Raw genomic sequence first — 16,504 nt, forward strand, 5'->3', positions numbered from 1 at the left:
TTGTTCCGCTTGCGGGGAATCTCACACTTCCCCTGGCTCCTTCCCAAAGCGTCAGGGGAGTTTTATAAAGATTTCTCCCCACGTAAAAAAAAAAAATAAGGTTTAACACTACTCTTGTCTCTTTCACTGCAGACCATTTATATGTGGATTGTTCACGCCGTCCGCGTACTGATTGCTGCGGAAAGACACAAAAGTCAGCACCTGTATCAATTAAAAATTGTGTTTTCGAATTACTGCCTGTTAGAAAAAGACGGTGTAATATTGGGTGGCGGTCGCTTGTCACCATTAGCGACTGCCCTGGATGTTTTCTGCACCAGTCAACGCATACGGTTGAATGCACTTATCCTGGCACTGGAACCGAATTTCCAATGATAACAAAACATCCAATTTTTATTCCAGCGGCGTCAAGATCGCGATTGCGCCCTATAGGATTCTGCCGTATTGGTGAAATCTCCTAGCGCAATGACACCGTCAATCGTGTACCACCTTCAGATTTAAAAGGGCCTCTAAATGGTGTTCAGCTAAAGGTGTCATTGCAGCGAATTGCGAATGAGGGTTTGACGATTCGACCACTGCGTCTGCCAATTCCACAACCTTTTCTAATTCGACGGCCTTTGCCATAGCAAAAATTACCTGCATATTCGTAGGCAATCATCTAATCCATAGAGTGCACAATAAACCATCAGACACCGTTGTACCTGCTAAGGTACGTAGGTGTAAAAATCGGGAGGGCTTTCAATCCCTCATTTCTTTCGATTTCAGGAGGCGTCGAGTCTTTTGTTTCTGCGATTAATTTAATCATCGGATGAGTTCAGTTTTTTACTTCTATTATGGACCTGAAACTGACGGGTGCATTACTATGTCTCGCACTTCCGCGGCTAACATGGGGTTCAATACACCAAGTATAACCAAACTTGATGTCTTCGGTAGATATACTCAAAGCATCAAAATTGCGTAAAACTCTGATATTCTAACAGCGACACGATCCACCGACGGTGCATATCTACCCGCTTCTCTTGTTGTTCTAGTATTGCTGATGTCACTTATGTGTGCCATCATAAAGAACGAAGCACAAATGAACAATGCATATTAAAATGTTTTTATAAAATCACAACACTGTGTTTAAAGTAAGGTCACCAATGAAGTGTGGAAGGTGAGAATGCAAAAGAAACCAAACCTTCTCTTCTTAAAAGTATTCCAATTTTATTAATAACACACCTAGTTTGTTTTAATTCTGTACGCGTGACGATGGCACTAATAAACTGGACTGAAACTCAAACTGGATTGAACATTGCTGAACTTCCGTCTTCTCGCGGTGGCAAACAACGCGTCCTTAAAACTAATGGGGAAAGAAGAAGACCGATGTAGGATAGAAAATGATAGAGAACAGAAACGGAAAGAAAGTGGAGAAAATCGCAGGAAAACAGAAAAAGCGCTAGAAAACAGGGTAGAAAAGTTTGGAAAATGCTACTCGTTCGCTTTCCCGCAAGTCTGGTCGCTATATTTGCTTCCAAAACCGCTCAAGAGCGAGATGAGGAATTACCAAAACTGGAAAGTAAAAAGCAAGAAATATAAAATACCAGAATGACGGAAAAGTGAAAGTAAAGAAGAAGGCAAAAAAACTAAGACCTACTTTGACATATTTCAGATATTTGCAACAACTTTGGAAACGACGAAACCTACCAAGAAGGTCATGCTGATAACGTCAAGATGCCACAAGTTTTTCAACTTTCACTTGCAAGGGTTTCGTTCAAGGCACTCAAAAAAGCGTGCATTCTTCAATAGAAACGAGATTAAATTTCACTCTGCGCGCTTGCTGTCCAACGCTTCTACGGAATTTTTGAAGCGTCGGCAATCCAGTCCTCTTGTTTACCTGTATTACATAACAAGACAGTGTCTTCTTTTCGTCCCATATAACGATTGCCATCGCTTGATAAGTAGAGGATAGGCATTGTCCAAAAACGCATATGATTATCGTACTGAATTGGTATTGTCACATCAACGTTGTTTTATTATAGGAACTCTAGACCGTAGAGGCACGGTTTCCGGCAGAAATTATCCTGCAGGAATTATTCTTGTTAAATAAAATAAAATGACAACAAACGACTGTCTTTTTCAGGACGGTCAAAGGCGTAATAATTGTAAAATTTATTTCTTGGGTATAACGCTTTCCCTCACACGAACCTTCGTTTCGAGAATGATTCTTGATTTCAGAGATTGTAACCAATCTTTACTTTTTAACAGTGCTAAGTTTCTAATAAGAGATCTTTTCAAAAATAGGATGATTAATTATAAAATGGTTACTTTATGATAAATATTAAATTAAATAAATATTAAGTTTATATTAGTTTATAACAAAAAAATGTATTAAGTTTCTCTTAGTTAATGATGAAAATGACAATTCCTTTTAACATATTGTTATTTAAAAAAAAAACATACGTTCCAAACTCTGTATATTTATATTTCTTTTTGCGATAAAAATTTTGCTGTAATGAATATATGTTTGAAAAAATAATCGGTTTTTTTATTTTTTCAATCCCCAAGTTTGGACTACAATTTCCGGTTAGCAATTCATGACACTCTGGGTTTATATTATGATAAGGTGGCAACCCTGACTATAATACGTAGTAGTACCATATTATTTTCTTACTGGCGTTTAAAAGAACGTCCTTCAACATGAATACAAAGATTTTCTCGATCCCTAAATAATGTGTTTACTCTTTGAAGTATATCATTGATTTTTATATCTTTTACAATATTATCGTACTCTTTCTTTGTATTTTTCATTCCCCTCTTCCAACATTAAAGTCATATTAATTTTGTTTGTAGTGTAATTAGTTATTTTTAATAATTATAAAAATGAATTCCAAAACTGCTGAAAGAGTTTTACATAATATTATTTATTCACGAACATCCATGAGAACGTAGATATTAGAGGTGACGTATAAATTTATTGAAAGCAACGAATACTACTTTACGACATTAAAATTAAAATATCTTCGAATCTAATGACTTTGTAGTATAAACATTGAAGACCTAACTCTGTTTACCCACAATTAATTTATGTAAACATATATTCATTTATTTCTATTACTCGATTTATTTTATACGTATCGAAAGATATAGATTTAAATTAATATTCTACAAAAATAAAAGCAAATTATGATACAAAAATTTAAATGAAATGGTATATAGCAATCTCTCTACCACATAGTGCACAATATTTACAAGGTCAAGGATTACATTAAATTTTTAATTGTTTTATGATAGAAACTATTCAAACTATCGATGTAAATTATAATATTATATATTTTTTATTGCACAAAAGTTAAAATTTTACCAAGAATCGATTCATAAAGCCAGGAGAGAAAGAACGAGCATACGCCTGCGCCATGTTCTGTACATATGTATATACATAATGTTTCATTTCAAGTATTCATACGAAGCGTACAGTAACGGAAACGAAGTATGTAGCTGGTTCTGTGACATTTCATTGATGTGATATTTTGAGGTGACTACAATAAGACACCTTGCGCAAAGAAAAAAAAAATTGATAAAGATGCGCGACAATGTAAGTTTTTGATGAACAATGGAGTGCTTAAGAGGAAACAGTTACCAGTTTACTGTTGCATTACAGCCATCGATCTATTGCACCTTTTGTTCATTTCAATATTTTACATCCTTTTCTTCTATATATTTCATTTACTTCCCTATCTTTCTTTTGATTTCTTGAAACGTACAATAACGTAACTGCGATATGAAATAAGAAGAAAATAAAATTTATTTCGAATTAATTGTTTGTTTCATAGGAAGGATTGGCATTACATCTGTTATTGGTGCTAGTTGTATGTGCAGAAGTACATACGACGAGTACAAGGCACCTTATTAAGAAAAGAAATTATAGCGATCAAAGTGTGAGAGGTTATTTAGCGGAGGTAAGTAAAAAGTAAACAAACGTGGTTTTATTCTCGATAGAAGGTTTGACAAACTACCCGCAAAATAGTGAATTAAAAGAAATATTTCGTTTTATAGCGCACTTGTTGGTGGAATGAAGTCTGCAAGGAAGAATTTCACAGTAAATTTCGATGTCGTTGTCCGAGATGGTCCTATTGTCGTGCTCCTGGTAGATATTACGATGCACATTGCAGCATGACACGTACCGGTTATATTTGGACTCAACCAGAGACTTCGTTAACACTCGAAGTTAATAAATAATTCATCTTATACAAATTTTTTTATTAGCTATTCCTTTCTCAAAAAAAAATTTAAGTCATCATATTTATGTTCAACGAATAGTTGCATTGGATAGCAATTACTGATGTTGAGAATCGTTTATAATTTAATTTTAAATACTCTGTTTTCTAGAAGAAATTAACGATTTAATTTCATCGGATCTTTACATATTTTAACAAATTCGTTTCAAAAAACAAAAATTTAACATCCACGAATTCTTATTTACTTCTTATTTTGTTTTAATTTCCTTTTTCCTCTATTGTATATCTTTTTCAATTAATAAGTTATAAAAAACAGAACATTAAAAATTATATTCTGTATTATTAACGAAGGTATAATATGAACGAGATTATTTCAAGAAATATGTTTGAATATTATAATTATATCGATTTTGTAATTGATTATATTAATTATATATGACCTTTTATTATGTGCTGTATAATAGATATCCAATTTTTTTAAGCTTTCACTTAAACACAAATATATTTCATATTATAGTAACAATATGAAACAAAATAACACAAATAGTATAATTATAATTCAAAAAAGTTCTTCATAGTGAAACAATTAAAGTATAAATGTATATTTATAAGACAAAATTGCGTACATAAAATATAAATCGATCATATAAGAAGAAAAACATGTTTTACGTTTATTTAATTTTAAGAATATCTATGTGTCAGAATAATGACTTTTATATTCAGAGTGAATGATTTACCTCTCGCATCCGTACTGAAAGAGGATAATTTTAATTATATATACAATTTCTATTATGGGCCTGCATATATGTATTAAAAGTAATAGCAGTAATTTCAGGAATGATCGGATCTATAAATTCGAAAAACAAAAATTCAACCGATCGAACATTCAAATATATCGATATGTCGACAAATTGACATTTATTTCTTTCAATAATAAAATTTTATTCAATTATAAAAGTGGGTTCGAGCTAAACGCGTCATTTGATAACTGTCAAAATGACGTCATGTGCTACGAATACATCACGTTTAATCATAGATTTATATTAACAAGTTCGCACGTGATGCAATTTCTAGCGGTAATTTGCATCTTAAGTTTACATCTAAAGAAAGTCTTGAGTTCTTTTATTATGAACTTAATGATGCAATTATAATTAAAAGTATAATCATTTCGTGATTAATAATTAATAAGTTAATTATATTTGATGATTGTATTTACTTTTATTATTTGGATTACTCATTAATCATGGTTAGTAATTAATAAGTAATTATAATAATTAATTATTAGCACAATTATAGAATAATCGCAATCGTTAGTCATTAATAAAATTATATTGATAAACTACAAAGAAACTTGGACACATAGGACGCAGCTATAAAGTGACGTATATTGTTCGTACGTACTAAACCCTGTACAAACATGTAAGTAAGTTGTACATACTATATAATGTTGGGAACTATAGAAATAAGTTTCTAGAGGTCCCATGAAGTAAAAAGAACGCTTCTCGACTCTGCCTATGCACTGCGATTTCTTATGGTTACCTTAGTAGTTGCGTGTCAGGAAGGTGTTAGGAAAATGTATAAGTAACAATCCTATCTTAAAAGTATATGAAATTACTTATAAGTAATTATGTTTTTGAATGTTTTATATTTCATGGTAAATGTAAATATTTTATTACATTTCGTAAAAAGTAGAAGAATAGTAACAAGAGTAAAAATTAACAAACTATGAATACGGAATTATACAAAATTATTAAAAAATGTACTTGTACGTAACGTTATTACTAAAAAAGTCTGAATTACTTTTAACAATGTGAAGAAATGTCTGAGTAAGAAATTATTTAATTTAACGAGTCAAATATTATTATTTGTAGACATTTTATTATGATCATAGTTCTCGAGAGGTACGGTGTTGTTCCTGAATTCTACAATCTACAGTTTGTTAATAAGAAAATGAAGGATATTTTTTCAGTTTCAGATACTTGTGCCAATGTAAATCAAAAAGTCTCTTTCCATTTTGCAATCCTAGGTCTTGTTACCGAGATATAAGTTGTTAATTTATCTACAATTGATAAGTTAAGATTTTACAGATAATAGGTTGTTCAATGAGTTTTGTCATTCGATAAAACTTATCGAACAGTATAATACTAGGTTGCTCAATAAGTTTTATAAACGACAAAACTTATTGAACAACCTAGTATGAACATCGTGGACACGTATTTCTCGTATATGTATACGTACACGTAGCCGCACTAGCAGCTAATTAAAATGTAAATAGCGTGCATCCATTAATTTTAACTACGTATATCTTGGTATCAAAATTTCAATTTACAAAATGGTAAAAGACTTTCTGATTTGTCTTGCATGTGAAATTGATTCCAAACACGTTTTACATTTTCATTAATATCTTCTATATCGTCATACAACGTTCATTAACATAAAGTTCTGAAGGGATGATAATACAATATTTCTTCGTTGAGAGTTAAATTCGGCCTCCATGCTGAGTACTGGATGCTTAAATAAGAACGAGTTACAATAAGAACTAGTTAGAGGAACTAAAAGCGAGCCAAGAACGGTACAAGACAGAAGAGAAGGACTGAGGGCAAGCGTTTCTTCCTCTTCCAGAAATGACACAGTCACACACATGACTCACCCATTCATGTACATCATACACACCGGGGTAGAGGGAACAGCTCTCCCCACCGGGTTCTAAGACTGACATGGACGGAGTCTAACCATTTTAGTCTCTCCGTTGTTTCGAAGAGAACGTGAGGCGGGTAACTAGGAGTGGCCTCCTGCCACGGCACCTACCTACCATCGCGCTCACGTTTTTTTCTTGAGTTTTCTACTGGCAACATAACTTGTTCACAGAAGAAATACAGCCTTCCACTTTCTGTCGCTGAGGCTGGGAACTTATAACGGCTCGCCCGTGCGAGATTGTTATAAGTCTTCACTGGTTCAGGTGCAACAATTATAAATTGTTAACTCACTTTTTTTATTTTCATGGAGAGAATTTTGCTAAGACTACTCCGAACTCTTGAGGCGAGGGCGGAGATCAAGTGGGATTCTCTGCCCCGGCACTCCGAATGCGGAGTCTACCCACTAAAACCCCCACGGTGACTGTTCTCAATTTTAGGAGGACACGTGGAACTGCATAGAGTATAACTTACAATGCCCCCCCCCCCCCCTTCATACGGCACGAAGTCTGTGTTCTGTGCGTCTTCGTTGGAAAGAAGGCGTTTGTCGCCCCCTCTCTTTATTATCGGCGTACACATCTTGTACAGATTTTAAAACGAGTTTGCACAAAATTTGTGCTTCCTCATTGTCAAATAAAATTGGAATGTAATTTTTAATTCGTATAAATAAATATAGTACAAAGTTTAAAGTTAAAACATCAAAAAGTGTTTATTTGATACAGATTTTAATTTGTTCAGCTGTTTTATGATAATCTTGTGAATATTTTAATATTTTCTTTTTAAAAAAAATGTTTGTTTTGTTTGCACGCATTAACCTATAATAAAAACTATGATAAAGTACAAGAAAGTATAATCCAAAGTTTATATAAAATACAAGCTCAAATAAATTTAGTAGTAGTTCTGAATTATAATATTGGTTATGTACATCTTTTAATACACTACATAATATTTTTTGTAGTGCCTGCGTTATATTATACCGCATAACAGTTAAGTTAACAAAAATTGTAAAAAAACGAATGTAAAAAACTAAAGACAAAATAATAATACAATTAAAAGAAATTTAATAAAAAGTATATAGCTACTTTAATTAAGAAAATAGTGTACAGGGTCTCCTGTGATATGTAGGATCTACTTTTGAGATGGATTTAGTACTTAAATATATTGTTATACATATTGATGATATGTCACGGTCTACTAATATTCCACTGAGTAAATTAATAAGTGGAGATAGGCACTCATAACTTTTCCACTAATTCATATATTCGATAATGTAGCACTGTAGCCAAAGTAAAATACGTCATTCGGCTACAATATATGCAATATGTATGTTTATATTATTGTTTTGTCGTCTTTAATTATTAAATGTTTTTAAAAAATAGATTCCACTTATTATAAGATACGCTGTACACAAAAACATTAAAATTGTTGTTACAAAGTTACTTCATAAAAAATAAATTTTAATATTAAAACGAAAATAATAATTATAGAAAAATTAAACTTATAAAAAATATGTGTACACAATACATTTCTAAATCTATATTATCACCTAACATATATATATCTTTATTACATTTTGAAAGTAATGTATTTTTATATAACATGAGATCATAATATTTTTATATTATACAAGGCCAATTTAAAATCTCTGTAATAAATTTAACTTTTTCCTTGTTTATTATGTTAGATACTTTTTTATATTATGTTATCTGATTTTATTTTTTGTTTTATAAACTTTATTTCTCTTTTCATATGTAGATTAATAAAAATATAATGTAAAATTCTTTATTAAGAATATTAAAAATTTATAAATTCATATTTACCACCAGAGTAATACAATAGATTTACTGAACAAATTGTAGGGTTAAAATTAATAAGACAGATAATAGATTTTAAATTCATGCTCTATACACAGCAAGCAGACAGTTTTCTTTTATCAGCATTAAATACAAACTATATTATTAGTTAAAGTTAAACATGTACATACAAAAATTTTAGGGTATGTACCTGTTAATAAAAATCATGCAATTTGATAAATTAATTCTGATAATGAAAACTTAAAATTATCTGAATCGCTCGTGTAAAGACGTGAATCTAACATTTCGAACGACGGATGCAACCTCAATTTAGACTGTTATACATTCTTTTAAATTTCTTAGATTGTACAAATATACATACATTAGGTGCACAAATTAATTCTCAGCCTTTTTAAAATTTTTTAGATTGTACAAATGTACATATATTAGGTGTGCAAATTAATTTTCGTTGTTTATAAAATAAATTTAATATTTATTTATAAATAATTCAATTATATTTCAATCTTCGAAATAATCTCCGTCAGCATCTATACATTTCTGTCATTTCTCAATATGTAGCTGATTAATTTTCTCTTGAAAAAAATATGGCAGTTTCGAGTCAATGGAACTGGCAATGCTTTTATTAATTTCTTTTAGCGTTTTAAAGTATGTACATATCCGTCAAATAAGGTTGAAGTGATCGAAACAAATGTCTAAGTCTAAAGAGGCTAGGTCTGATAAATAAGTCGAACGAGAAAGAACTTTTTATCCTAACGAATCTTACAATTAGCTATAATAGCATTTTTTTTCAGTGCTTGATGTGCTGTTCATCGGAGACTATTGTGTTTATCACTGTTTTTCAAGGTTATGTCGGTTATAGAATCGATTTTAAAATTAGTCTTATATGCCTACTTTAATATTCTAACGTGACAGGAAAATTAGTTTAGTTTAAATAAGTATTACAGTTAAATTAATTTGAGGGTCGATAATTAATTTGTACACCTAATAAATAAATTACTATTTTTTATGATAATTACACTGTGCCATATAATTTGTACTATTTCAATAATTATAATTACTTATTAAAAACTACATATAATTGCACTGTAATCGCAATAAAAATATTAGCGATTTTAAAACTATTTAAGGTATAACTATAAATATCTAAAACTAGTTCTTTTATTGCAATCAATTCCTTGCTTAATTGAAAATATTTTTATTTCTAAGATATAAATTATTAGACCTTATTCTCTCTTCCCTCTATCTTATACTTTTATGTTTTGATTGAAAATAGATTTGATATTTTAACTTATTCAGACGCATACTTTTTAAATATCAATATTTGAAAATTAAAACAATAATTCAAATTTCAACAATTTAAAAAAAAAATTTTAAACAATGGAAGCTCACATAAATAATAGTTATTAAATATTTTGATGTGCTTATTGATATCTGTTTTTGTAAATATATGTATTTTTATGTTGTATTGTTTAAAAAGAATTAATATTTGCTACATCCAAAGAGTTTTACCTTTTTGCTTGTAATATTATGACATTATTTACAATGGAAGAAATAAGTACATATTAAAAATAATTTCAAAGTATATAAAATACTTTTAAATAATACAATTTAATTTTTGGTAGCATCAAAGTAAAGTAAATTTAAGGTAACACAATTTGAGCTATGCTTAAAATGTAATAAAATTTAAAAGAATAATCTAATTAATATAATTTCTAATCAACATATTCATCATCGTCGTCATCAACAAATTTAATGTTCGAATCGTAAAAAGACTCTTGCTTTATGCAAACCGTTTCTATGCCATAATCTGGGCTCTGAATATTCAAAGAAGCATCAATGTCTTTGTTATTTAGTTTTTTAACATGAGCAAAATTTTTTAAAGGGCTCCCTGAGAATTCTGTCATGGGAATGTTCACTATATCCTTTTTGTTTACAACTGGCTGGGTATAATCCATTAATTCTTTACATTTGCATTGTATGTGTGCTACATTTTCATCTTGATCTTTGAAAGTTTTGTTCTGATTTGAACTGTGATATACTTTCGAAAAATCTTTCTGTAAAACTTTCTTAGACGTAGAATTTAACTTCTTTTTATTATTCTCATCATTATGAAGTACATTGATAGGGCTTCCAAGAAAACATGTAGAAGAATTAGATTCCTCATTTGGTTCTTCATCTTTACCAATACGAACTCTGTAAAAGAAAAAAAGGTGAGTAAGCATTAATACGAAAATTATAATGTTGAAAATAATTTAGGAAAAATTAAATTTTCATTTATAGAATATTGAGAAACATTATCTGTCTTCATACACAGTGCGATTCATAAATTTAGGTCAATATTTTATGGGTGAAATTAAATAGAAAATAAATAAGTATTATATATATGATTTTAAATCATATGTATCATAGTTTTTAAGTTATAAAAGAATAAAGGAAATACTCGATATGCTTGGTGCTTATACACACAGTATAGCATGTCTTAACTTTGAATCATGTAATAGTTGAGAAATATATTTTATATCTTATCTTACAAATGGTAAATGTTTATACCATGCATACAAAATTCAAGTGATTTAAATTATAACCAAAGTAGTCATTGTTTCGTTCGCTGATAAATTTTATAATGGTCCTTGGATTTAGGAGTGTGCAGCTACCTGACATCAAATCGGACTTTAGAAGTTCGAGTGAACTCGGGCGTGTTTCCGATCCACATGTATCGAATCCTCGGGCTACTCTATAGTTTCAGGCTACTTGATAGTTTTGGATAGCTCAATTTTATTAGACTGCCCGATAATTTCGGGTTGTATGAAAAAAATATGATTAGTGAGCGATTTGCGACACGCTTACTATTATATTACGATTTCAAAGTCGATATTATACCCATATAATATAAGACAAGCAAGATACAAATTACAAATGTTTCTAAACATATTGAAATAAATTTATTTTAAATTAGTATTCACGAAGCATAATATTTTAAGTTAAAACTAAATCTTGTAGAAGAACTTTGGGTTCTGGTCTGTTTACAAATGTATTAGTTTATCGAGACGAAGGTATAAACATTGGACGTTGTGTAGTTGCCTCTCAATGAGCAATATCAAGCTTAGTATTCATTTGGCCGTTACTAGTAAATACAGCATAACGTCTTCTTATTTTACAAAGAGTCTTTAAAATTGTAATTATAATGTATGACAAAAATAATGTTGATAATTTTGTAACTGTGTCCAGTGAAAGTTCGGATAATAGTGGAAATATTGTGCGAAGATGTCCGAAGAAATTTGCATTGGTAGAAATCTAACAGTGCAAGATTTCCTATATTATGATGTGTCGCACGGAATATTTTGGGAATACCCGCAACACAGGTGACAAGTGAGTATCTTTTTTCCTTATCAGGAAACATAGTGACAGCGAGAAAATCAAAATTATTGCCGACACATGTAGAAGAATTATGTTCCTTAAATATTAATTTAAAATAAATTGATTTGAATATATTTAGAAACGTTTAATAAAATGAACATGTAATGAAAAAATTAATACAGTTTAATGTGCGCAATAATCACTAATATTTTGAAAATTATTTATAGCGAGAAAAACTAATTTGTATTTATTAAAAATAATATAAATCTGCTTATACTCATTTCTATTTAGATAAATTCCATATAATTACAATTTACACAAAAACAAGTTATACTAAAATTAAAAAAAGGATAACCTTTACATTTTCTTACATTACAAAACAATAATAAAATTGTTGATTTAACATATATATGTGTGCGCGCGCCTGTGTATGTATGTATGTGTAACGTATGTTACATATTTCCTTTATATGTATATAAATAAATTATTACAACTTTTCTTTATTAAATTTTGTCAGCTACTTGTAATCTTAATATTAGGTCTTCTGCTAAAAGTAGCATTTATTCTAAACAACTTCATTATATTTTTCGCATAAGTTTAAGATACTTTTCGAAAATTTGTATAGGTTTTAATACAACTATCCTATCCGGAAATTTTTTAAAAAAGAACTCCTTCCTTTGCAGTGAAAAAATTAAAATTTCTTCCGCCTTTGAACCACTATGTGACTGATCTTGCTAACAACGTTTAGCGTTTATTAAATATCTTATTTAATTTTATATCGACTACAAAATAAGTATAAACGGATTTATATTATTTTTAATAAATACAATTTAGTTTTTTTCGCTATAAATAATTATCAAAATATTAACAATTATTACGCATATTAAATTGTACTTATTTTTCCACTACGAGCAATGTATCATATCAGCGGTAATACTTAAACCGCAAGCAAATTATTCTATTTATTAATGCTTGACGCTTTATTGGGAGCCTACACCGATGCACCTTGCTACGAATTCGTTCGAATTTAACAATTTAATCTAACGATAGGATTGATGTTCATTTCTTCAATATACGAGAGTAGTACACAAGTACTAGTTGCAATTAACGTAGTCAAATGAAAGTGTACAATGCAAGATACATATCTTTTATGTATTTCCAAATGTGTTAGTAAGTTTATACTCTCTTCAACTGCATACTAATCAGAGTTACCTAAAGTATATACTTTTTGCTTAGGATTATATACTATAACGCCGCTGTAAAATTTCGATGTGGTTAGACGGCACCAGTTCTTTTTAGGGCTTCCATATATTATATTTTACAACGTGGAAAATTAAGTTCAAGGTAAAAACACCATAGGGCTGTTACTTATGTTCCAATTGAAAGTCCTTCGACTGCGAGTCGGTTGAACGCAACTTGGATCGTAAACGTCCCGAAGAAATTTTAATGTTTTTAATATTGTCAAAGTTTGAAATAATTTCGACAGTGCACGTTCGAATATTCTTTTCTGCGCGGATCGGAAAACAATTTCCGTTTAAAAATTTACGTTATATGATAAGAAACAAAGAATACTTATCACCTATTTTTATTCATATTTTACACGTATAAAGTTACAGGAAATTTTATTGATTAAATTTTAACAAGAAAAGTGGCCAAAACAAATACTTTTTTAAACAAATTATTTTTTTATCAATTTATTTGTCGGTCAACGCACGTACTTGAAAACACTAAATTTGAAAACAAGAATGTTGTTGTATCAGGCCCAGTTAATCCTGAGATTTTTCCAAAAAAATATGTTTTCGACACCAACTCTGAGACCTGATTTCATCTCTTTACCATGGATGATAGCCGATAAAAAGAAAAATACGCTACAAAAATTTTTTTGAAAACTATCTACACTATAAATCTAATTAAAATTAGCGTCTGTCACTTGAGTAGATTCCTTTGCTCGTGCTGAGAAAAAAATTTGTTTAAATGTGGCGTTAAATTGAGAATAATTTAAGTTAGCTATTGTCACACGTAACCTGTCACAGGTGTGACTTTCATTGAAATTCCGTTGTTCGAACAATAGCCTCGGCACTATTTTCAGTTTTTCTAGTTTCTCGGTGAGAATTAGCGAGTAAACAACAACGGTCGTTGCTCGCCGTGGATTGCAAGGAGCATACAGTCACAGTCTCTTGCAGAACTAGCATTGCAGTCCAATTGCCCGGCGATAGTAGCGACTAAAAGGTAAATTGATTTTTCAACTCTTATTTCGACGTGATATAAAAAGTCCGTTGACTGAGAGACTACACGGTGAAAGATTCGCTACCAGCCACTGGTACTAGTTTTGTTAGTAACTGTGATTCTTTACGCTCATGAAACTGTGAGAGCAGCTTTGCAACCTTCACTGGCAAGGGTTTTGTTCAAGGTATATAAGAAAGCGTGTATTCTTTAATACAAACGAGGTTAAATTTGATTTTACGCGCCCGTTGCCCGATATTTCTATGGAATTTCTGAAGCATCGATAATAGAGTCCATTTGATTACCTGTGTTACGTAACGAGGCAATGCCCTCTCCTCGTGCCATCACATGATGACAAAGGACAGACATTGTCCAAGAAAGCGAATGATTATCGTACTGTATAGAAGTTGTTACATCGACGTTCTTTGTTACAGGAACATTAGCTGAAGGAATCGAGTCCCGCAGGAATTATTCTGATGAATAACGAATATATAGTAAATAACGAACAACAGTAAACGGCTCTCCTTTTAAGAACATCAAAGGTGTATTTCTTGCGTATAACCACTGCTTAGAGAACGATACTTGCTCTTCTTCAAGATCGAAACCAATCATTAATTTTAAACAAAATCTTACAATTAATAATAGTTTATTTTAAATTCTCTACGAATAGAAGACTACTCAAACGATTAATTACGTCAAAGCGACCCATGTACGATAGAGATTTGATGAAAGTTTATTCTCTTTGAACGATTGTCTGACACGGAAAAGCCATAGGTAATCATCAATACAGTATTTTTTGATAAATGTAAAAACCTTGGGACCAGAATTCACATTTATAAAGGACCATTAATGAAAGTCTACATCCTCTCTCAACATTTCATCGGTAGCGACGTCATAGAAAAAAACAAAAAGTGAAAGTGAAAGTGAAAGAGAGACTGAGAGTTGAGGCAGTTGCCAAAGTTTAAAGAGATGTTTACAACAGTAAATACAATCACATTTAAATAGGTTTTTTTTTCATGAAACCTTTATCGACATATTTATAAAGTCTTCCTGACTTAAAATAAGACCAAAAATTATATAATTTCGATAATATTTATTCATTTAACAAGTGATATTAACTTAACATTTTTCCCTTATTAAGAAAAATGTCTCTCTTCTATTTATACTTATCGGAGCCATTCAACGCGATCGAACGTGGCTCAAAATTGATAAAACCTGATTTTTTTTCCATTTATTGTTTAATAAATAAATAAATATAATATAAATTACATCGTGTTTGGTCGCATTTTAATCAGAAAGATCTGAAAAATATAACACATATAACATTTTTCTTAACAAGCAACTAATAATAAAAAAAAGTTCATTTTTGCATTTTTATATTTTCTTAAGTGTTATTTTTTGGTACAGTGTTTGACAGAAGCTCTTCAAACAAATAGAATATCTTTCGATCTATCTGATATAATTGTTTTTCAAGATTTTTCGTTTGTCGAAAATTCGTTTGCGTACTGTAAATATTATTTGTAGAGAGAACGACGAGATATATCGTAATAGTACAAATGAATGTAATTTTTCTATGACATTGTACTGTGACAAACTACTGCATTAAATGCAGTTTAGTGATAAAAAGGTATAACTCGTTACATTCACTTCAAAAGTACCAATTATCTCAAAATATTCTTTCACGTGTAATGTAATTAGTTTACTTTTATGCATTTTATTTTTTAGAAGTGTACGCAATTATATCACTATTTTTATAGCTCGTCAATATATCAGTCGAAATTAATACCAATATATAGGGGCTCTTGATCCTTTATCATATGATTAGAATGCTTCATCACATATAATTTAAACATTTCAACAAACGCTGCATAATCTCCTGATGTAAGGAATCACCACTAGCAAACCGTAGAGAGCACGTTATTCCATTTTAAGAATCAGTTTTAAATATCTTGTTGTGTTAAAGTCAAGTCAAACATAAGTACAAACAGAATATGATTGTTTGTTATAAATTAATACGGCTATAAAAAATCTATCGAAAAATATTATTATTCATCTATTTTTACGATAATTTCTTTTATTTAAATCGAATATTAACAAATAATTTGCTATTGAAAGCCATTACAGTGTGTGCAGTACTGGTCTCATTTCAAGAAAATGTATAGATTTTCAATTTCAAAACATTTATTTTTAAATTAACCTTTTA

The 16,504-nt window shown here is 30.2% G+C and overlaps 2 protein-coding genes and 1 long non-coding RNA gene across 5 annotated transcripts in view; 2 read left to right on the top strand and 1 right to left on the bottom strand.

The window, feature by feature from the left end:
* Positions 1 to 206: 206 nt before the first annotated feature.
* On the top strand, positions 207 to 2,167 carry LOC143151323 (uncharacterized). The gene is made up of 4 exons (XR_012993287.1): positions 207 to 706; positions 763 to 1,153; positions 1,223 to 1,555; positions 1,649 to 2,167. It is a non-coding gene; the product is annotated as an uncharacterized LOC143151323 (long non-coding RNA).
* A 1,266-nt stretch (positions 2,168 to 3,433) lies between these two features.
* LOC143151277 (uncharacterized) lies at positions 3,434 to 4,477 on the top strand. The gene is made up of 3 exons (XM_076320255.1): positions 3,434 to 3,571; positions 3,810 to 3,935; positions 4,033 to 4,477. The coding sequence occupies exons 1-3, from the start codon at positions 3,560 to 3,562 to the stop codon at positions 4,213 to 4,215; spliced, it is 321 nt and encodes a 106-aa protein (XP_076176370.1). The 5' UTR covers positions 3,434 to 3,559; the 3' UTR covers positions 4,216 to 4,477.
* Positions 4,478 to 10,264: 5,787 nt separating this feature from the next.
* Positions 10,265 to 16,504, bottom strand: part of Gogo (thrombospondin-1 like protein golden goal) — a 34,411-nt gene continuing 28,171 nt past the window's right edge. For 2 of the 3 annotated variants that reach the window (XM_076319926.1, XM_076319925.1), the window contains one exon: positions 10,265 to 10,914. In XM_076319926.1, coding sequence (XP_076176041.1) covers positions 10,434 to 10,914 — 481 coding nt within the window. In that variant the 3' untranslated portion in view covers positions 10,265 to 10,433. The remainder of the gene's footprint in view (positions 10,915 to 16,504) is intronic. The other variant, XR_012993238.1, reaches the window with a different exon arrangement.

This window comes from Ptiloglossa arizonensis, chromosome 9 (assembly GCF_051014685.1).
Source record: "Ptiloglossa arizonensis isolate GNS036 chromosome 9, iyPtiAriz1_principal, whole genome shotgun sequence".
In the NCBI taxonomy this organism is placed as follows: Eukaryota; Metazoa; Arthropoda; class Insecta; order Hymenoptera; family Colletidae; genus Ptiloglossa; species Ptiloglossa arizonensis.

Excerpts from the sequence above, each read along its gene's own strand:
- LOC143151277 (XM_076320255.1), top strand. Across the intron at positions 3,936-4,032 it reads TGAGAGGTTATTTAGCGGAG|CGCACTTGTTGGTGGAATGA; the intron begins GTAAGTAAAAAG and ends TTCGTTTTATAG.